The sequence below is a fragment of the Hippopotamus amphibius genome, chromosome 2, assembly GCF_030028045.1.
Source record: "Hippopotamus amphibius kiboko isolate mHipAmp2 chromosome 2, mHipAmp2.hap2, whole genome shotgun sequence".
NCBI classification, from domain to species: domain Eukaryota; kingdom Metazoa; phylum Chordata; class Mammalia; order Artiodactyla; family Hippopotamidae; genus Hippopotamus; species Hippopotamus amphibius.
This window is the reverse complement of record NC_080187.1, coordinates 192,671,717-192,695,849: the sequence shown is the minus strand read 5'-3', so window position 1 is coordinate 192,695,849 and position 24,133 is coordinate 192,671,717. Positions and strand designations below refer to the sequence as shown.

At 36.8% G+C, this 24,133-nt stretch overlaps 1 protein-coding gene across 1 annotated transcript in view; it reads left to right on the top strand.

Moving 5' to 3' along the window:
* Positions 1 to 24,133, top strand: part of ATP8B4 (ATPase phospholipid transporting 8B4 (putative)) — a 234,626-nt gene that overhangs the window by 9,901 nt on the left and 200,592 nt on the right. The window contains exon 2 of the mRNA XM_057724273.1: positions 10,414 to 10,482. Coding sequence (XP_057580256.1) covers positions 10,455 to 10,482 — 28 coding nt within the window. The 5' untranslated portion in view covers positions 10,414 to 10,454. The remainder of the gene's footprint in view (positions 1 to 10,413; positions 10,483 to 24,133) is intronic.

The window sequence follows — 24,133 nt, the reverse complement described above, 5'->3', positions numbered from 1 at the left end:
AACACAAGTATGTGGAATATAGAAAAATGGTACAAATCAACCAGTTTGCAAGGCAGAAATAGAGACACAGATGTAGAGAACAAACATATGGACACCAAGGGGGAAAAGAGGGGCGGGTTGGGGGGGAATGAATTGGGAGATTGGGATTGCCATATATACATTACTAATAAAAAAAAACAAATAGTGCACTCTAAATATGTGCAGTTTATTGTCTAACTGTATCTCAAAAAAACCCAATAAAACCAACTACAAAGCTACAGTAATTAAGAAAAAAAAAAAAAAAGAATCAGCAAGGATTGCCCCAAATCACCAGACCTAGGGAGTTCCAGGAGGGATTCTTCTCTAGCGCCCTCAGAGGGAGCGTAGCCCAGCAAACGCCTTAATTTCAGACGTCTAACCTCCAGGACTGTTAGAGAATAAAGTCTGTTGTTTTAAGCCAGTTTGTGGTACTTCGTTATGGTCGCCCTGATAATTTGCTGAGTCTTTTTCCTCTGTTGGAGGAGACAGATGCGTTAACAGATCATTGTAGTACAGTACGCCAATTACAATACACCAGAGGTATGTGCAGAGGGTTGTAAGAGCACAGGGGAGGGAGTAATAAACTCTTTCTGAAGAAACCAGGGAAGTCTTCAAAAAAAAAAAAAAAAAAAGATGAGTATAAGTTAGGCAGGTGAAGGGGTTGGTGTTGGGGTTACATTACGTCAGGCAGAGGGAAGAGCATGTGTCAAGGCCCTCAAATGGAAAGAAGCTGAGCTGAGTATTTCTATAGTATAGACATGAGGGGGTGCAAGGAGGAACGGGGGCTGTAAAGAGAGTGATGAGAAATCGGGGTAGAAAAACTAGCAGGGACCAGATTGCTGAGGGACCAAGGGATCAATTTGATCTTTTTTTTCTGAGGCCAATGGGAGGTGATTGAAGGGTTTTAAGCAGGAGTGTGACGTGATGCCGTTTAACTTTTGTAAAGATCGCTCTGACTTCAGTGTGGACCCTAGTCTGTGCACGGCTGAGGCTGGAGCAGGGAAACCTGTTAGAAAGAATGCAGAGGAAAGCAGTCACTGGTCAGCAGGCATGTCCCAGAAGCATCTGCTGACTAGGGCTGGGGTGCGGGGAGCAGTGAGGAGAGGGAGGGGGGATTGTCTTAGGCAGCCTTCGTGGCTGTTGGTAGAAGGCACGGGAAGGGGAACAGAAGAGTCATTTATTGGTAGGTTATATTTGAGGACCTATCCCTGCTTCTAGCAGCACCTGGCAGTAATACCCCCCTTCTTGCTGGATTCATCAATTTTAGTGACTGGTCCCTGGAAAAGCAGTGAGTTTTACAAAGTGTTGATGGCCGGCTTTCAGGGACACCCCCGGAGTGGCTATTCCTTCAGTGGGCTGCTGCTTTTCCTGGAGGTGGTGGATAGGAACTCATGAATCTGGGGGCACAACAGGGAGAAATATTGATGGTTTCAGGCCTTTTAGACTCTAGAAATTTGTAAAGGAGCAGTAGGTGTTGATGAAATGCCTCTGAATCCCCCTTTTTTGTACCTGCTAAGCCATAAGTATTGCTCTTCCTCTTTTCTGGTCTCCATTTGACTGACCAGCTCCTTCTCTCATGGGTGTTTAATGCATCCTGCCATACCGTATCTTTGAGCAGGAAGGAACAAGTCCTTTCTCTTTCTAACCTAAAGAGTATGAATTCAGAACCTCTGCCTACCCTGTTCACATGTTTGGAAAGGTGCTTGAGTTTATTTCCAGTCTTTTGGGTTCTAAATGTTGAAGTTATTTGTTTGCCCTTTATTTATTCATTCTAAATTCTTAATAGAGTTTACCATGTGAAGAAAATTAGACCATATGTAGCGAAAAAAAGAACAATAATAATGACATTATTTCTGCCCCCTGTTTATTTCTAAATTATTTTATTTTTTCTTCCTGTTTTATTGAGAAATAATTGACATACGGCACTGTATAAGTTTAAGGTGTACGGCATAATGATCTGACCCACATCATGAAATGATGACCACAGTGAGCTTAGTGAACATCCATCATTTCATATAGATAAAAAAATTTAAAAAAATTATTTTTCTTGTGATGAGAACTCTTTGGATTTACTCTCTTAATGTCTCTTATGTGTAACATACAGCGGTGTTAATTATATTAATCATGTTTACATTATATCCCTGGTACTTATTATCTTTTCACTGGAAATTTGTACATTTTAATCACCTGTATCCAACTTCCCCTCCTCCTATACCCCGCCTCTGGTAACCACAAATCTGAGCTCTTTTTCTCTGAGTTTGTTGTTCGTTTTTTGAAGTGTAATTGACCTACAATATTATGTTAGCTTCTGGTGCACAACACAGTGATTCCATATTTCTATACGTTACAAAATGATCACCGCAATACATGTAGCTACCATGTATCACCATGCAGAGATAGTATATTATTATTGACTATATCCCCACACAGTACATTTCATCCTCATGACTCATTTATTTTGTCACTGGAAGTTTAAACCTCTTAATCTTCCTATTTCACTCATCCTCTCTCCCCCTGCCACCTTCCCCCACAGCCACCTGTTTGTTCTCTGTATTTATCAGTCTGTTTCTGTTTCATTATATTGTTCATTTGTTTGATGTTTCAGATTCCACATACAAGTGAAATCATACAGTATTTGTCTTTCTCTTATTTCACTTAGCATAATACCCTCTAGGTCCATCTGTATTTGTCAAAACTGGCAAGATTTCATTCTTTTTTATGGCTAAATAGTATTCCAGTGTATATATACACCACCTCTTTATCCATTCATCTATCAATGGGTACTTAGGTTGCTTCCATATCTTAGCTATTGTAAATAATGCTGCAATGGACATAGGTGTGCTTAATGTCTTTCTGAATTTGTGTTCTTGTTTTATTTGGAAAAATACTCAACTGAAATTGCTGGATCATATTGTAGTTCTATTTTAACTTTTCTGAGGAATCTCCACACTATTTTCCATAGCGATTGTACCAATTTATGTTCCCACCAACAGTGCACAAGAAAACTCTTTTCTCTGCATCCTCGTCAACACTTGTTATGTGTTGTCCTTTTGATAATAGCCATTCAGACAGGTGTGAGGTGGTATCTCATTGTAGTTTTTTAAAAAAAATTTATTTAAATATAGTTGATTTATAATGTTAATTTCTACTATACAGCAAAGTGATCTAGTTCTGCATATATATACACATTCTTTTTTGTATTCTTCTCCATTATGGTTCATCACAGGATAATGTATATAGTTCCCTGTGTTATACAGTAGGACCTTATTGTTTATTCATCTTATATATAATAGTATACAATACAATAAAATAAAATAATAGTTTGCATCTGCTAACCCTAAACTCCCACTCCATCTCTCTGTTCCCTCTCCCTCTTGGTAACCACAAGTGTTCACAAGTCTGTGAGTCTGTTTCTGTTTCATAAATAAGTTCAATTTTGTTATATTTTAGATTCCACATATATGTAGTATCATATGGTATTTGTCTTTCTCTTTCTGACTTGCTTCACTTAGTATGATAATCTCTAGGTCCATCCATGTTGCTGCAAATGGCATTATTTCATTCTTTTTTATGGCTGAGTAATATTCCACTATATCTATCTATCTATCTACCTATCTATGCCACATCTTCTTTATCCATTTATATGTTGCTGGACATTTAGGTTATTTCCTTGTGTGTTGGCTATTGTCAGTAGTGCTGCAATGAACATTGGGGTACATCTTGTTTTGATTTGCATTACCCTGCTGATAGTGATGTTGAGCATCTTTTCATGTGTCTGTTGCCATTTGTATGTCTTCTTTGGAAAAATGTCTCTTCAAGTGTTCTAACCATTTTTTAATGGGGATTTTTTTTTTTTTTTGATGTTGAGTTGTATGAATTCTTTGTATATTTTGGATATTAACCCCTTATCAGATATATCATTTACAAATGTCTTCTCCAATGCAGTAGGTGGCCTTTTTGTTTTGTTGATAGTTTCCTTCACTGTGCAAAAGTTTTTTAGTTTGATGTAATCCCATTTTTTGCTTATGTTCCCCTTACCTATTTTTTGGGGGTGTGTGTGTGTGTGTGTTCTTTTTCAAATTCTTTTCCCTTATAGGGTATTACATAATATTGAGTATAGTTCCCTGTGCTATACAGTAGGTCCTTGTTAGCTATCTATTTTATACACAGTAGTGTGTATATGTTAATGCCAGCCTCCTAATATAACCCTTCCCCCACCCCTTCTCCTATTTGGCAACCATAAGTTTGTTTTCTGTGTCTGTGAGTCTCTTTCTGTTTGGAAATAAGATCATTTGTGTCTTTTTTTTTCTTTTACATTCCACATAGAAGTGATGTCATATGATATTTGTCTTTCTATGTCTGGCTTACTTTACTTAGTATGATAATCCATAAGTCCATCCATGTTGCTGCAAATGGCATTATTTCATTCTTTTTTATGGCTGAATAGTATTCCATTGTATATATGTACCACATCTTCTTTATCCATTACTCTGTTGATGGACATTTTGGTTGTTTCCATGTCCTGGCTATTGTAAATAGTGCTGCAGTGAACATTGGGGTGCACGTATCTTTTTAAATTATGGTTTTCTCCAGGTATATGCCCAGGAGTGGGATTGCTGAGTCATATGGTAGTTCTATTTTTAGTTTTTAAAGGAACCTCCATGCTGGTTTCCATAGTGACTGTACCAATTTGTGTTCCCACCAACAGTGTAGGAGGTTTCCTTTTTCTCCACACCCTCTCCAGCATTTAATATTTGTAGACTTTTTGATGATGGCCGTTCTGACTGGTATGAGGTGATAACATTGTAGTTTTGATGTGCATTTCTCTAATAATTAGTGATGTTGAGCATCTTTTCATGTGCCTGTTGGCCATCTGTATGTCTCCTTTGGAGAAATGTCTATTTAGGTCTTTTACCCATTAAAAATTTTTTTAAATTAATTTATTTTTGGTTGTATTGAATCTTCATTGCTGCATGTGGGCTTTCTCTAGTTGCAGTAAGCAGGGGCTACTCTTCATTGTGGTGCATGGGCTTTTCATTGTGATGGCTTCTTTTGTTGCAGAGCGTGGGCTCTAGGTGTATGGATTTCAGTAGTTGCAGCACGCAGGCTTCTGTAGTTGCAGCACGTGGGCTTATTAGTTGTGGCTTGTGGGCTCTATAGCGCAGGCTCAGTAGTTGTGGTGCATGGGCTTAGTTACTCTGCAGCATGTGGGATATTCCTGGACCAGGTATCAAACCCATGTCCCCTGCATTGGCAGGCGAATTCTTTTTTTTTTTTTTTTTTTTTTTGGCACACGGGCTTAGTTGCTCCGCGGCATGTGGGATCTTCCTGGAGCTGGGATCGAACCCGTGACCTCTGCATTGGCAGGCGGATTCTTAACCACTGCGCCACCTAGGAAGCCCGGCAGGCGAATTCTTAACCACTGTACCACCAGGGAAGTCCCTTATGCCCATTTTTTGATTGAGTTGTTTGCTTTTGTGATATTGAGCTGCATGAGCTGTTTGTATATTTTGGAGATTGATCTCTTATCGGTCACATTGTTTGCTGCAAATGTTTTCTCCCATTCTATAGGTTGTCTTTTTCATTTTGTGTATGGTTTTCTTTGCTGGGTAAAAGCTTTTAAGTTTGATTAGGTCCCTTTTGTTTATTTTTGTTTTTATTTCCATTACTCTAGGAGAGGGATCAAAAAAAATATTGATGTGATTTAGGTCAAAGAGTGTTCTGTCTATGTTTTCCACTAGGAGTTTTTTTTTAAGTTCTTTATTGAAATATAATTGCTTTACTGTTGTGCCATTTTTTGCTGTACACCAAAGTGAATCAGCTGTATTTATACATATATCCCCATATCCCCTCCCTTCCATGAGTCCCTCCTACACTCCCTATCCCAGCCCTCTAAGTCATCACCCATCATCGAGTTGATCTCCCAGTGTTATGCATCTGGCCCTTATATTTAGGTCTTTAGTCCATTTTGAGTTTATTTTTTCTGTATGGTGTTAGAGATTGTTCTAATTTCATTCTTTTACATGCAGCTTTCCAGTTTTACAAGCAGCAGTTTTTGAAGAGACTGTCTTTTCTCCATTGTATTCTTGCCTTCTTTGTCACAGATTAATTGACCATAGGTGAGTCAGTTTATTTCTGGGCTTTCTATCCTGTTTCATTGATCTATATTTCTGTTTTTCAGCCAGTACCATATAGTTTTAATGACTGTGGCTTTGTCCTTTCGTCTGAAGCCAGGGAACCTGATTCCTCCAACTGTTTTTCTTTCTCAAGATTGCTTTCACTATTTGAGGTCTTTTGTGTTTCCATGCAAATATTAAAATTTTTTCTTCTAGTTCTGTGAAAAATGCCATTGGTAATTTGATAGGGATTGAATTGAATTTTTAGACTTCCTTAGGGAAGTATGGTCATTTTGACAGTATTGATTCTTCCAATCCAAAAACAATCTATATCTTTCTATCTGTTTGTATCTTCTTTGATTTCTTTCATCAGCATCTTATAGTTTTTGGAGTACAAGTCTTTTGCCTCATTAGGTAGGTATATTCTTGAGTATTTTATACTTTTTGATGTGAAGGTAAGTGGGATTGTTTTCTTAATTTTTCTTTCTGATCTTTCATTACTAGTGCGTAGGAATGCAACAGATTCCTGTGTATTAATTTTTTATCCTGCAACTTTACCAAATTCATTGATAAGCTCTAGTAGTTTTCTGGTAGCATCTTTAGGATTTTCTATGTATAGTGTCATGTCATCTGCAAACAGTGACAGTTTTATCACTTCTTTTCCAATTTGGATTCCTTTTATTTCTTTTCCTTCTCTGATTTCTGTGGCTAGGACTTCCAACACTATGTTGAGTAAGAGTGATGAGAGTGGACATCCTTCTCTTGTTCCTGATCTTAGAGGAAATGCTTTAAGTTTTTCACCATTGAGTATGGTGTTAGCTGTGGGTTTGTGGTATATGGCCTTTATTATATTGAGGTAGGTTCCCTCTGTGCCCACTTTCTGGAGGGTTTTTATCATAAATCGTGTTGAATTTTGTCAAAAACTTTTTCTACATCTATTTAGATCATATGGTTTTTATTCTTCAATTTGTTAATGTAGTATATCACACTGATTGACTTGCAGATATTAAAAAATCCTTGTATCCCTGAGGTAAATCCCTCTTGATCATGGTGTATGATCCTTTTAATGTATTGCTGAATTTGGTTTGCAAGTATTTTGTTGAAGATTTTTATGTCTATGTTCATCAGTGACATTGACCTGTAATTTTCCCTTTATTTATTTTTTTTGTGGTATGTTTGTCTGGTTTTGGTATCAGGGTGATTGTGGCCTCATAGAAGGAGTTTTGGAGTATTCCTTCCTCTGCAATTTTTTGAAATAGTTTGAGAAGGATAGATGTTAGCTCTTCTCTAAATGTTTGATAGAATTCTCCTGTGAAGCCATCTGGTCCTGGACTTTGGTTTTTTGGGAGTTTTTAAATCACAGATTCAATTTCAGTACATGTAATTGGTCTGTTCATATTTTCTATTTCTTCAGGTTCAGCCTTGGGAGATTGTACCATTCTAAGAATTTGTCCATTTCTTCTAGGTCGTCCATTTCATTGGTGTATGTTGCTTGTAGTAGTTTCTTATGATCTTTTGAATTTCTGTGGTGTCAGTTGTAATTTCTCATTTTTCATTTCTGATTTTATTGATTTGGGCCCCCTTCCTTTTTTCTTGATAAGTCTGCTAAAGGTTTATCAATTTTGTTTATCTTTTCACAGAACCAACTTTTAGTTTCACTGATCTTTGCTATTGTTTTCTTTGTCTCCATTTCATTTATTTCCACCCTCATCTTTATTTCTTTCCTTCTACTAATTTTGGGTTTTATTTGTTCTTCTTTCTCTAGTTTCTTTAGGTGTAAGTTTAGGTTGTTTACTTGAGGTTTTTCTTGTTTCCTGAGGTAAACTTGTATCACTATAAACTTCCCTCTTAGAACTGCTTTTGTCATGTCCTATAGGTTTTGGATTGTTGTGTTTTCATTTTCATTTGTCTCCAGGTATTTTTCGATTTCCTCTTTGATTTCTTCAGTGATCCATTGGTTGTTTCATAGGATATTGTTTAGCCTCTATGTATTTGTGTTTTTCACAGTTTTTTTCATGATATTGATTTCTAATCTCATAATGTTGTGATTGGAAAAAATATTTGATATGATTTCAGTTTTCACAGGTTTACCAAGACTTCCTTTGTGGCCCAGCATATGATCTATTCTGGAGAATGTTCCATGTGAACTTGAAAAGAAGGTGTATTCTTCTGCTTTTGGATGGAACTCTCTATAAATATCAATTAAGTCCATCTGTTCTAATGTGTCATTTAAGATCTGTGCTTTGTTATTGATTTTCTATCTGGATGATCTGTCCATTGATATAAGTGGAGTGCTAAAGTTCCCCACTATTATTGTATTATTGTCAATTTCTCCTTTTATGTCAGTTAACATTTGCCTTATATATTGAGGTGCTCCTGTGTTGGGTGCATATATATTTTAAATTGTTATATCTTCTTCTTTGATTGAGCCCTTGATCATTATATAATATCCTTCTTTGTCTATTACAACACTCTTTATCTTAAGTCTATTTTCTCTGATATGAGTATTGCTACTCCAGCTCTCTTTTGATTTCCATTTGCATGGAATACCTTTTCCCATCCCCTCACTTTCAATCTGTATGTGTCTCTAGATCTGAAGTGGGTCTCTTATAGGCAATATATATATGGGTCTTGTTTTTGTATTCAGCCAGTCTATACCTTTTGGTTGGAGCACTTAATCTTTTTACATTCCAGATGATTATTGATATGTGTGTTCTTACTGCCATTTAAAAAGTTATTTTGGATTTATTTTTGTAGGTCTTTTTTTTAATTCCTTTTCTCTTTTGTACTCTTCTCATGTGATTTGATGACTATCTTTAGTGTTATGTTTGGAATCTTTTTCTTTTTTGTATGTATATCTATTATAGATTTTTCATTTGTGGTTACCATGAGGTTTTGATATTATGTATACATGATTGTTTAAAGTTGCTGGTCTCTTAATTTCAAATGCATTTCAAATATTCTATATTTGTACTCTCCTCTTCTCACAATTACTGTTTTGATATCACATTTGTTTGTAGATGATTTCTACCCTTACTATATGTTTGCCTGACTGTTGAGCTTTACCATTTTGTAATTTTCCTGTTTCTAACTGTTGTCTTTTCTTTCCTGCTTAAGTAGTTCCTTTAGCATTTGTTGTAATGCTTGTTTAGTGGCACTGAATTCTTTAAGCTTTTGTTTGTCTGTAAAGCTTTTGATTTCTCCATCAATTCTGAATGTGAGCCATGCTGGGTTGAGTATTCTTGGTTGTAGGTTTTTCCCTTTCATCACTTTAAATATATCATGCCACTTCCTTGTGGCCTGTAGGGTGTCTGCTGAAAAATCAGCTGATGGTCTTATGGGGATTCCTTTGTATGTTATTTGTGGCTTTTCCTTTGTTTCTTTTAATATTTTCTCTTTGTCTTTAGTTTTTGTCAGTTTGATTACTATGTGTCTTGGCGTGTTTCTTCTTCAGTTAATTCTATATGGGACTCTGTACTTTATGGACTTGGGTGACTGTTTTGGAAAGGAATTACTTTTGGTGTTTCAATAAAAGGCAAGTGTTGAAGCATAACCTCTGAGATATTCTGATTCACAGTGTTTTGGATGTATTAGAAAATTTGGCTCCATTTTAATGCCAAATTGAATGTCATACTTGTGTTTACCTTACATTGTTCCATATAGCCACTATAATACAAATAGATAATTTTTGTATAGAATAGTATTTCCTTAAAAATTTTTTTTATTGACAGATGATTGAACCTGGTGTACCCCCCAAAAAATAAAAAAATAAAAAATAAAAAAAAAATAAAAAAATTTTTTTATTGAAACATAATTGATTTAAAATGGTATGTTAGTTTCAGGTGTATAGCAAAGTGATTCATATATATATATACGGACACACACACACACATTTATATATGTTCTTTTTTAGATTTTTTTTGCCATTATAGGTTATTACAAGATATTGAATATATTTCCTTGTACTACATATCAGTTCCTTGTTGGTTATATATTTTATATATAGTAGTGTGTATATTTTAATCCCAAACTCCTAATTTATCCCTTCCCCCTTTCCCCTTTGGTAACCATAAATTTGTTTTCTATGTTCGTGAGTTATAGAATTATTCTTATCTTGTTAGATTTAAGTCTCATAAATGGAGTCTATTATTCCTTATTATGTTAATGACTTCCTAGTTATCTAGATTTGACTAGGAAGAAAGCTGAATGTTGGAAATTTATGGTTAATGAGTATTTCTCAAATACTAATGTTGTGTACACTTCTTGTTTTCTTATGTAGGCCAGCTGTTGAGGACTGTTGAAAAATAATCAGGTGCAATAATGTTCTGCAGTAAAAAGAAATCACTTGGTAAGTATTGATCTCTTCATGTGACACAAAGCAAATATGATTTTTTAATATTTATTTTAATTTCATGGAGGTGTAATTTATAAACAAAAACCACACAGATCTTAAGTGTTCCACTTGATGAGCTTTGACAGTCATACGTAAATATGTAATTACACCAAAAAGCAAGAGATAGAACATTTTTATCACCCCAGCAAGTTCCCTTGTGCCTCTTTTTATTCATTCTTGCTGCATTCTACACAACCACCTTCTGATTTTTATCAGATTGGTTTTGCCTGTTTTTGAAATTGAGATAAATGAAATCATGCAGCATGTATTCTTGTGTCTTGCTTCTTTCACTCAGAACAAGGGTTTTTTTTTTTTTTTTTTTTTTGACGTATATCCATATGGTTGAATGTATCAATAGTTTGTTATTCTTCATTTTTTCTTTTAAAGCAGTATTCCATTGCATGAATACACCAACACTTAAAACTAAGTTCACATGGTTAGAAATAGTTTGGGTTCATGATGGCAGGTAACACACTTTGTTTTTGGTTAAGTAATTGGTCTAGCTGAACAGCATTAATAGTATTCCACTTTTAAAAAACACAATATCCTGACCAGAAAGTATTAATCTTGTCTTATGTCTTGTTAGCCAGTGACAGGCTATTGTGTAGTTCTTCCTTCAATGGAAATGTATTCAGTTTATTACTGCTGTTTTCTTTATTTTTGACTATGGACTTGTTAGAGACCAAAGTCTGGATTAAAGTATATCTAAAACCCTATCCCTCCTTCTAATCATATCTCTGGCAGATGGTTAAGCTACTTTGATAGGCAATTATTTCATGGTTCAGTCTGTTCCCTTGTTGGACACATTCATTGCAGTGTTCAGTCTTATAATGAACTGAAATCTGTCTCAATGTAGTTCTCACCCATAGATCATTATTTATGCCATCTGGGGCAATATTTTCATATTCCTAGTGCCAATTTAAGAGTCTAGAATTATTGTCATCATTTTTTCTTTTTCAAATAAAATGATTTATTTATACCCAGTCACTGATATAATCATAGTAGTGTAAACATTAGATTAACCAGTTTTGACAGAGACAGGTTTCCAACAGAATCTGTTGTTGCCAGGTTTTGATAAATTCAGTCTCACTCTTTTAAAATAATTTGTATGTATATGTGAATGTATATGTATAAAATAAGCAATTTTTATAAACAAAAATAAGAAAACAGAAATCACTGTAATTGGACAGTCCAGAGATATCCACTCCAGACTGCCATGTTGCAATTTAGAGGGCTCCAATCAGTGACCTCTATTAACACATTAGTATATATTCATCCATATATCCCCAAAGGTAATTAATGCTGTACATTATTTTGAAACCTCTTAAAGTGTAATACTGTAATCATAGATACCTTTTCTGTCTTTAAACCTTTCTCTATAACATTGTTCTTTTTTCCATTTTCCTCTAACTTTTAATTTTGAAAATGATGGATTTTAAAAAAAAATTGAAAGAATGATAATCACCCAAATAACTTTCACATAAATTCTACATTGTTACCATTTTGCCACATTTGCTTCCTCTCCTCCCCATCCATGCCATCAGCACACACCCACAACATACACTTTTTGTTGTCGTTTGAATATTTGAAGATAAGTTGTAGACATCATGCATCTTACCCCCAAATACTTCAGCACAGATATCCTAAGAACAAGGACATTTTCCTACTTAACTACAATATCATCACCACATCCAAGAAATGTGACATTGATGAATAAGTAACATACATTCCATTTTTCAGTTTCTCCAATTGTTCTCACGTCTCATGTCTCAGAACTTGTTTTTACTTTTGGTACAATATATAATCCATGTTCATACATTGTGTTTGGCTTTTAATCCCATTATTTTCTTTTAGATTTAGAATAGTTTTTCATTATATTGAATTTTGGAAAAGTCCAGTCCAGCCCCCAAATTGATTTGGATTGAATATTTTGGGCATAAATGCTATATAGATAATATTTGTTTTTTTAAATGGACAATTAATAAATTAGTTACTTGAACCTGTTTTGATAAGGAATGCAACTTGCTGACCTTCCTCATACAGAATTTCATTTTACAGACAGTCATAGCTACTTGTAATGAGCTGTAAATAGCTCATTTGTAAATAGCTGTGTAATGAGGTGAAATGTTTTGTCACATAACTGGGTCTGTATTCACTATGGTGCTGATTGGGAGAGAAAGCTGAGGCCAGTTCCTTCCTCTTGGACTTGTTACAGTGGCCATATGACTTGAGGGACTGACATTGGTGTCACCATCATTTGCATCATCATGATTGGTAATGATGCATCTTTAGGTTATATCAATTCCTGTTGAATATTCCTGATTATAGATTGGAGACCTTTTTCAACCTAAAATATTCATTTACTTAGTCAACAAACATTTTTGAGTGCCTATGATATGCTAGGTAATGCCAGCTTTTCTTGATTTTGCATAGCTTTTTATGATTCAGGAAAATACATGTATCCTCACATAATTAAGTTTACAGTAGCAATGATAACTTTAAAAATATTTATTTCTCACTTATTTATTTATTTTGGCTGCACCAGGTCTTAGTTGCAGCATGCAGGATCTTTACTTGTGGCATGTGGGCTTCTTAGTTGTGGCATGTGGGCTTCTTAGTTGTGGCATGCATGCAAGATCTAGTTTCCTGACTGGAGATCGAACCCTGGTCCCCTGCATTGGGAGCATGGAGTCTTACCTGCTGGACCACCAGGGAAGTCCCAGCAATGATAACTTAATAACAGTTTACTAAACATCTCTACAGTATATTTTCCAGAGGATCATGGACTAGAGAACTTCTAATCAGCCTGGGGTTGTCAGGGGGAAAATCATACAGAAGTGATATTTTACCTCAACGAGTTATTTAATATTTGCTACATTTAATAAAGGTGCACTTACCTTTATATAAACTTTCACAACATCATCAGGTGGGGCGTTGATGATGTATGTGACAATACAACAAGCCAACCATGAGTGTTGTGGGAAAACAAGAATTTTCTCCCCGATATATGCTTTATTATTTATTATCTCCATATTCACATACATCTCACAGTCTTCAAGATGCGAACAATATTGGCTAGTTGACTTAAATATTTAAAACATGCTTACAATCTGTTTTCTGTTTGTTATTTGTAAGTCACCCTTTCTGAATAAGCTTGAACGGGGGGTCCAGAGACAATCGCTTTAAAGCATGTATGTGCTTTTCTACAAAGCAGTTGGGAAGAGCGTTGTTCATGTGCAAAATACTTAATTCAAATTTTAGGTAGTTTGGTAATATGGAAATCAAAAGAAGTATGTAACTGGAGGCTTCCTTTAAACTAGCTAAAGCTGTTTTGATTCAAAATGTAAGGGTTGTAGAGCCAACATACTCCACGGGGAAGCCCTTAGTATGTTTATGGGGTGTGGGATGGGAAGAATCAGACCAAGGTCACATTATGTCTTTCATGGGCTCTTCATGACCCCTTCCTTCAAAAAATATTAAAAAAATTATGTTTTACAAGTGTGAGGGTATAAAAACAAATATAATCCAGGTGGGATTCATTATTACGTATCTGTTATTATATTTTTTCTTCTAATTTTAAAATAAATGAATATTTAAACATTTTTGTGTTCTTTATAAGTATTGTGTTCCTTATAAGTATAAGGGCCCTAGGTACTGCATGTACTGTGCCTGCAAGTGAGGCAGTGCTTCAGCTGAAGTTAATATACCTGTTCCTCAGGCATTTTTTTTGAGCACATATTATTTAGCAAGTACTGTGTTGTTTCTGTGGCAGATGGCTGGTGACACAAAAGATGAATAAGACATTCCATTTTTTTTTCTTTTATATATATCCTGGTTCTCTAGTGAAATTGTCCATCTTGTCATAATTATTTTAAAGTCCATGTCTGATGGTTCCAATATCTAGATCATCTGTGAGTCTGTTTCTATTTTCTATTGCTTTCTCTCGGTTTTCAGTAGTTTGATATTGTCCCATACCATACTTGCTGATTTATTATTGAAATCTAGACATTGCGTATGAAAAAATTGTAGAGGATCTGATGTTATCTTTCTTCAGGAGAATTTACCTTTCTTCTAGCAGGCAGTAAGAGAAGGAGCAGGTCATTTGGATACAATCAGGGACTGAGATATTTTGAGGCTGGGTTTCAGTCTTTATAAAGCCTCATCTATTTTCGTTAGTTCTCACTCTTAGAACGCAGTTCTTTAGAAGGCAGCTGAGAACCTAGAATGTTACTAGGGTCCCTTTCTCTTGCTAGGCTCTGAATTCTATTATTGTCTCACTTCTGGGCAGGTTAGGAATTAGCGAATGTCTCAAGGGAAAGGTACAGAATATCAGGTTTACCTCAGTATATTTCTCTTCTCTGCTGGAACTAGTCCCTTGAAGTCTTGGCTGATTTTGTTGTTCTATGGTAATTTCAAACAGCTTTATATATGTCATCTAGCTGATATAATTGTTCTCAGTAGGTGGGTTGGTCCTGGCACCTTACTCCACTATAGTGGGAAGCTGAAGGCCCAAACACATTTTAAAACAATCTGTTTTATTAGTTTATGAGAAAGCTACATTAAATATCATTATTCTGTAGTTGTTAGATGAGTATTTGAGAATATTAGGAAGATCTGTAAGTAAGGAATGAGCAAAATGAATAGTCAAGTTGAATAAGAAAATAATAATCAATACATTAATCAGTCTTCACTGCTAGAATGGGTTTAAACTTTAGCTATGACACATACACAAATGTAAATCTATCTTGAACTGCCTCCCCAAATGTATAATTTTCTAATTGTCATACTTTGGATTTGTATAAAAATTTCTTAATTGAAAAATTTCATCCCTAGAATTATAATCATTTATTACTAAAAATGCTTTTGTATTCCTTCCATAGACCCACACCTTAGAACACTGCTTTAATTTAGCATTTGAGACAGTATCTGGCATATAGTAAAACTGAATGAATCGTAGCTGTCACTGTTGTCATTTTAAGTAAATGCTACTTGAGTTATAGTTCTCCGGTGGACCTACTTCTCAACTAATGTTGCTTTCACTATTTAAACAGAACTTCCTAATTTAAAGGAATTTAAAATTTTTTATTTCTAGGCTTAATTTTGAAATCTGGATTTACTTTTAAAATTAAAAAAATTTTTTTTTGTATTGGCTGTGTTGAGTCTTCATTGCTGCATGCAGGCTTTTTCTCGTTGAGGCGAGCGGGGCTAATCTTCATTGTGGTGAGCAGCTTCTCGTTGCAGTAGCTTCTCTTGTGGCAGAGCACAGGCTCTAGGTGTGCAGGCTTCAGTAGTTGTGGCACTCGGGCTCAGTAGTTGTGGCTCGCAGGCTCTAGAGCACAGCCTCAGTAGTTGTGGCGCACGGGCTTAGTTGCTCCGTGGCATGTGGGATCTTCCCGGACCAGGGATCGAAACCGTGTCCTCTGCATTGGCAGGTGGATTCTTAACCACTGCGCCACCAGGGAAGTCCCCTGGGTTTACTTTCGATGGTGGAATGAAATCTGAAAGTTTATGAGGTAATCCCAAAGATGGTATTTTCTATAAAGAAAAATGCTCTCAAGAATTCAGAAATTAAAAGCCTACTATGAATTGTAAATCTACCTTCATACGGTGAATAAAGCAATTAAAACGTCACATTTCAGTGATTCTGCGTGGAATGATCTTGTCTCACCGTGGCAGTGCTGGTTGTCTTATGATAATCTAAACTTTGGTAGTTCAATCATTCACTTATTCATTTTCCCATTCATCCCGTCAGCTGGCCAGCCATTTCACAAATACTTACTGAACACCCGTTATGTGCCAGACACTGTCGACAAAACAGATTTTAAAAAACAAAAAACTTTCAGTCTGTATGGAGTCTACATTCTTGCGGGGGGAGGGAAAGATAGTCAGCAATATAAATGAATTAGTAAGTCATGTTGTACACTGGAAGTGCTGCAGTTTTAAAAAGGGTTAACAGGGAAGCCTAAATTGAGAAAAACATAGTTGAGCAAAGATCTGGAAAAAGTGAGAGGGAAGCCATGTAGTCATCTGGGGGACAAGCGTTCTAGGCAGAGGGAATAGCAAGTGCAAAGGTGGGAATGTGCCTGGCGTGTCCAAGGAAAAGCACAGAGGCCACTGTGACTGGAGTTATGAGCAAGCGCGAGGGTGGTTGTCAGGGCTGGATCCAGCTTTTCTGAGGCGTTGAACTAATACAAATTTAGGTGTGAAAGGACATCATGCTCATTTAGCATGAGAAAATAAATCCCTACATATCACAACTTTGAAAATCCGAAACATACCATACGTTTCACAAAATCCAGAAAAAGAACATAATAGCTTCATTAATTCACTGCCTGATACACCTTCATAATACTTTCCTTCCTGTAGTTTTGGCCTCTTGTTTTTTGATTGCCTCCTTCATGACCATTATTTTGTTACGTATTTTTCCACAGAGACACTAGAAAGAGAATTCAATTTTTCCTCTAGCACATTATTTAAATTAGTTTTAAAATTATGATAGCTCAGAATAGTTTTTCAGTTTCATGACTTCATAATGTCATGTAAAGATTTAGAATTATCAGCCTTGGGAAGACTTCCTTCAAGTTTCCTTCATATTGGAGCTGTTACAGATGTACTTACTATATGCAGTACTACTGCAAATGGGTTTGTGCTCTATAAGGAATTCTAATAAATTTTATATTGTGCAATCCCCATGTAAAAAGAAAATTGTATGACATGCTTATTACATATAGTATTGAGGATACTCAATTTTTGATTCTCCTAATACTACTAATACAAGATAAATTCTGTTCTGACTAGTAGTTGATGAAAATTAAATCTTCCACGTACATTTTTACATGTGTGATGACTGGAAGACTCCTGAACAGGCTAACTTCTGACTCTGTATTGCAAACCCCTGTCTCCTCCATGATCCACATACTCCTGGCGCCAGGTGCTATCAGACACAGTCATGTTGCCGTATGACCTTGGGCCCTGCACCTTCACCTTGCAGTGCTGGGTGATCCTTCCTGGAGATAGGAGAACCATTCCTACTCTGGGGTGACCATCAGTAACTTAACTCTCTACAGAAGTGACAGTGAATCACATAAATATACTCCACTAAACACAAGCTCAATGTATTTCCAACTCGACAGCCCCTCATCTGGATCCCAGCATCATCTCACGTGAGGCAAAATGTGATGGAAGGAAATAGAGTGAAGGAAACGATGGTCTTAGCCCTTGCAAATCAAACTATTTTAATCTTGCAAATCAAAAACCAAAACAAAACAGAGCAAAGGCAATGCAAACAAATTTCTAGTGCTACTCCCAGGGCCTTGGGATGGAAAGTGCAAGTGAGGTGAGCTGAAGCTTAAGCTTCATTGGCTTCATGGATTTTGCTTCTGGAAGCGACTTGAGGTCAGAGGGGTAACTGGGTAGGTGTGTGAAGATATCTAACAGGGCCCTGGAGGCCTTTGTAAGAACTAGCTTCTCTATTGAGATAGAGCAATATTGGACATTTTGTGCAGAGGAAAGAGATGATTCTTGTGGTAGGCAGATTAATGCCCCTTCCTGCAAAGATGTCTATTGTCCTAACCCTTGGAACCTGTGAACATGTGACCTTACATGATAAAAGACACTTTGCAGATGTGATGAAGTTAAGGATCTTAAAATGGACAGCTTTAAGGGTGGGCCCATTGTAATCACAAGGGTTCTTGTAAGAGGGAGGCAGCAGAGTCAGAGTCAGAGGAGGTGATATAATGGTGGAAGCAGAGGTCAGGGTGATGCATCCGTGACCCAAGGAATGTGGGCAGCCTCTAGAAGCTAGAAAAGGCAGGTAATAGATCTCCCTAGAGCCTCCAGAAGGGACTCAGTCTTGAAGAAACACCTTGATTTTAGCCCTGTGAGATCCATTTTTAGACTTCTGACTTCCAGAATAAGACAATACGTTTGTGTTGTTTTAAACAACTATATTTGTGGTGATTTGCTAGAGTGGCGATCAGAAACTAATGCAATTCTAAAAGGGTCATTCTGGTTGCTCTACTGAAACTAGATGATAGGGGCAGGGGTAGGAGTGAGGAGACCTCAGAGGAGGCTATTACAACAGCCGGGAGGAGAGGTGACATGGCTTGGACCAGAGTGTGGACAGAGGAGGGGCGGAGAAGCGGACAGATTTCTTTTCTGCCCAAAGTTCTGGCTCTATTTTATTGCCTTTAAAATGTGTGTTATCCGAGTGCTTCATGAATAGGTAAATAAATCGAGGATCCTACTTTTTTCTTTTTGTCTCTTCACACTTGGTCCAATATTCTACTAGAAGGCATAGCTGAGGAGGAACTAGATGTCCTCTTGCAAAGTCCATTTTTCACCCCAACTCAGGTACCAGACCACCTCTACCAAATGCCTTCTCTTTTCAGTAAACAACTACAGCTCAGTTTGGATAAGGTGCTTGGCAAAAATAATCTACCATACTGCACAGTTTGTGTACAGCTACCTAAGTTCCCTTCAGAGCTGCCTAGGACAGGTGGGGATGCCTTTGGTCACCCACCTGGACTTGATTTTCCTTTTCTCTGCTTTCTGTGGCTCCCTAGGCCTCTCTTCTGCTTCCTTGCTGTGTAGGTATTGTGTGCACATTTACCATTTGAAGATGATTGCTGTCTTATTTGTTTTTTCTTCACTGTCTAGAATAGAGAGCCTTGCTCAAAGGAGTTCAGTAAATATTTCTGCAGTAAATCACTTCATCTTGGCTCCAGCAGATTTTATTTGCCACATGGTTTCAGGGATTGAGGCCCAGAAACCAGTATGTACTAAAGAAACTCAATTTATAGCCCTACACATCTCAAAATGACAAACGCAAGCTTTGATAAACACAGCTTCTTGTGTAAGCCCTGAGGCATGACGCAGATAAGAACCCTCCTCAGATTTCCTTCTCAGGTCTCTGTCTTTCCCACCTGGGGTTCTTTCCTCTCACTTTGTGACAGGTGGCTTGATTTCCCTTGGATGGCTGGAATGTGTCTCACAAAGGGAAATTAAATGTCCTTCAGTTTTTTCTAGGCTCCTGTGATCTTTGGGGTAGATCCTGAGCTTTTTTTGTGTTTTCTTTTTCCCCTTTTTGAAAGGGTAGGCTGTAGAAAACTATAGCTGTTTTTCATATGTACAGAAAATATTCCAATCCTGGCATAGTTCATAATAATGTAATTTTCACTATAGGTAATCAAATTGTAAAAGAATGTAGATAAAAACCCAGCAGTCTGGCACTGTATCCATAAGAGAAATGTTGCTAAGAAAGCAGTAAGTTTTGGATAGGGGTTTGGGAGAGTCTTCTTAGCAAGGACTGCCGAAAGCCTCCAAGGAGAGGGCAATCAGGTTCTCTGGGGTTTGCGGGGTGTGGGGGGTGGTTCCACTGTGAAACACAGAGAAGCCTGGAAAGAATGAAATGTAAGAGGTCCCAGGGCCCCAGGTTAATTGAAGAGAGGCTGTAGCTTGAAGTACATCCTAGACTCTCTCTTTGGTTGAGAGAGTTCTCTTCTATTTCTCCTTGACCTCTGGACACAGGCATATATTAATTTACAGTTTCCCAATCTTCTCTGCATGGTACCACCCACTATCTCCTTATACCTAGAATCTCTTCCAAGCTCCTTTTACAAGGGAGACAGTTCAGTGTTTGAAATCTGACTCTATTGCATAGGCCTTTATTTCTCTCACTTGTAAAATGGGGCTAATAAGTGAGTACCTAATAGGATTGTTTTGAGGGTTAATGCACATGTAACACTCCATATGGTAACTAGCTTTTGACGTGTGCACAATAAATGTTAGCTGTTATTATTTTCACTATATTACGGTAAGTCCTAAAACTCCATTTGTGAATCTCTACTTGCAGAAAACCACATGGCGAGGGCTCATAGGAAGATTTTTGTCGATTTTACTTGTAATGTGTATAATGTCATTCATGTATGCTTGAAGAAGAATAAATTGGTAATATTTTTACATTTTTTTGGTGAAGCTATAGTAAGCCACGAGAGGAACAAAGCTTCCAATAAATCAAATTTTCCAAATATCTGGACTTGATGAACAAATTGGCTCAGCCCAGAGGAAAACAAACCCAAGCCCTTTCATATTTTTTTGACTCCCCTAACTGTTTCCAAGCTCTTTTTGAGGACAAGTATTTTTCAAAAAATTGTGGAAAGTTTTGTGTTTTTTGTTTTTTTGTTTTTGCCTTGATTCTCTCTTTAGTTTGTGCTTAAATGTCAATAAATCCCAGCAGCTGCAGGTCACCACTGGGTTTCAGTAGGAAACCTTGATCGGGACACATATTTTTCAATTGTATCAGAATGTGCTTTTGGAGTCAAATCAGGAAATCTTGAAGACCAGAGAACTCTTTTTTTTTAAAACTCTCTCTACTCAGTTCTTTCCTCATGTCTTTAACGAATTGCTTTGGCTCCCAACAACACAGACCAGATTTTGAATAATGAAAGAAAATTTAGAAAGGAAAGAGCTTAAGTTATTGATTTGGCTTGAGGGAATTGTTGTGAGATTTCTGACCCAACTCAAAAAACCAACAACCCCAAACCCCAAATGTTTGGAGAGATTCTTCAGTTTCTGGACTGGGACCAACCTTGAGGAGAAAATATTAGTCCATGCCATCAGGGTTTTATACAGAGACCCCTAAATTCTCTATGGTGCTTCATCATTTTATGATTTGGGGGAGCTAAAGCCAACTGCCTGGAGGCTATCTCCTAAACCACATTTGGTGAAGGACAAAATACTCGAGATAACTGGAGAAAGACAGTGTGTTCATTTATTATGGGCCTATAGTTGCTGTGATCGCTCATGGACCCACTGGAAGCCTGCTAACTCTCTCCCTTACTCTTGGTCTTGTTAACAGAGTTGCTGTGTTCACTAACTAGTCTCAGATACTAAGATGTTATGCATTGTTCAGAGACAAACTCATCAAAAAAAGTTGTAAGTGACCTGTCTTCTCTTGTCTCCTGGAAGTGGAAGCTGGATAATGTATAATTTATTATGTTATGAGGGAGAAGAGCCCAGGTTAGGTGTTGCTTTTGAGGACCTAGAGTAGAATCAATGGACATTTGCCGGTTTCTATTGAGGATATTCAGAAAATTACTTCAGGCCCTCTTCAGCAATAATAATAATACTGATGTTAAGACTGACTACCCAAGCTTGGATGATTTCCTTTTTGTCACCTCTTATTTGCTATTTTTTTTTCATTAAAAAAAGAATTTCGAGTATTTTTCTGTTTATAAAATGCTTTCCATACATTTTCTCACTTAATGATGGCAACACAAAGTGGCATTATTTTACTAAGGAAGCTATGCTTCTACCAAGAGAGGTCATGAGTTAAAATGTGCCCACACAGATGGTGTGGTAGAAGGAGATCTCCGGCCTCTTCCTTCACGATCCTGGCCTCCTCTCCTATGAGGGCCCTTTCATCAAACTCATTTTTATGGGTTTAAAAAGTCTTGCTGACACGAGAACAGCGTCGTGATTGCAACTAAAAATTCCCATCAGAGTAGTGTTATGGCCCTCCCATTGTTTTTCTTTTTTCCTTTTTCTTTTGGCTGCCCCACGTGGCTTGCGGGAACTAAGGGATCTTAGTTCCCTAACAGGGGATCAAACTGGCGCCCCCTGCAGTGGAAGCGTGAAGTCCTAACCACTGGCCCACTAGGGAATTCTTATTTTTTTTCTCCCATCTTTTAAACTTACGTCTTAGTAGCTGATAACACTTTTGGATTTTTCTATTTGCATCTCCTCCTTCCAAAAGGAAAGACAAGCATACATATGTACATAAGTGGACATGGTTTTGTTGTCTGAAAGCAAGTCAGACTGTGAGCACTATGAGGTAATTATTTCAGGGACGGAGCGGGTACCTCCAGGTCAAATTCTGAAACTTAGGTTACTCTTTTTGATAAATGTTCCCTAATATTTAACTGATTTATAGATAACCATTTCATAAAATAGATGAGGTGTCCTCATTTAGTTATCTTGGATTAGGTAACAGGAAGCATGTGGCTCAAAGATAAGCATTCTATGAGTGCTTCATTGACGTTTAATTGAGGCAGACATCAAATAATTTTGGCCTTGACGAGATTTGGGGAGTGAAGGCTCTTTCCAACACCCTGTGTGAAGCAGGGCTTTGAAGGTTTAATTGCCCCTTTTACGATATTCTGGAGCAGGTTAAAAACAACGTCTAAGGTAATTTTGCCTCTGCTAATGGCTGTTGTCTTGGCTCACTGAAATGGTAAAGGATGGCCTCCTATCCAAGCACCTGTCTTCGGTAGGCTCCTCAGCTGTCACAAAAGAATGCTGATTCTCTTACCAGCTTGCTCTTCTGTCTTACACATCTATACTCAGCTGGCAACACAGCATAGAAGCTCTCCAGGTATTTTCTAGAAAGTTCAGTCTTAAGCTTATAGGCACTTAGTGTTTAGCACAAGTGTAGTTGAGAGAAATAATCATTAGGATGATTGCTTGAAGAGTATGTAGTTCATTTGCTCATTTAAATATCCTAAGATACATTCCTGAACTTCATCAGCTCAGCAGAGACTCAGTACAGAGACTCCGTCATTAGGCCCTTGGAATTGTGTTTGAGATGATAACCCTAGGCTTGTTACAAAGCACAGCTCTAAAAATCTCATTTTATGTTCTTTATATTAAACAATGACCACTTTATGAGGAGTTCTTAGAGAAATGATTGTTTGAGCCAAGAACTAATACATAATTGTACTTTCCCAAAGAAAGTGGTTTATTTTAACCTTACAGACTATGAAATAAAGGGCAATAGATGGCCTTCCCTTTTTCTGTAGAACTGGTGGTCCACTTGGGACAGGTGTGTGGGTCATCATGTCAGGCATTTTTATTTTCTTTATGGACTCTAGCTGATCATAATCCTTCTGTATTTTCTTCCACTCAACTTTACTTGAAAAACTTAAACCATTATTTTTCCTGTTGTACATTCTTGGGTAGTTATTTTGGAGATGGTGTTGTGTGTAAATGCTCTTGCGTGTCTGAAGATGTTTTTGTTGCTCCTTCATACTTGATTATTTGCCTGAGTATAGGATTCTAAATTCAAAAACATTTTTTTCTTAAAACTGCAAGGCATCATTCCTCTGTTTTCTATCATCCTTGTTGCTGATGAGAAATTTCATTTTGGTCTAATTTTTATGACTCTGGGACTGCCCATTTTTTTCCTTCTGGAAGTTTTTAATATTTTTCTCTTTGTTTTTAGAACTCAAAATTTTATGAGGATCTGTAGGTTCATTTTCATTTATCCTGATTGGAGCTTGATGGCCCTTTTGCTTTGAAGAGTTGTCTTACTCTGGTACAGAGATAGTTTCTTCTATTTATTTATTTCTTCCCATCCATTGTTTATGTTCCTTTCTTCTAAGTATTTTTTTCCCGTTTCTTTTTTGTCATTTTCATATAGATTTTAAGAAATTTCTTGAGTCTTATTTTTCATTCTGTCTTTCCTACTATATAGTTGTGCATTAAATATTTTTAATTTCCAGGGTTTTTTCTTGTTCTCTGTTTTCTTTGTTCCTATCAGCTTGTTATTGTTTCATGGATACCATGTCTTCTTGAATATCTTCAAGGTACTAATTAGAATTAAAAAGAA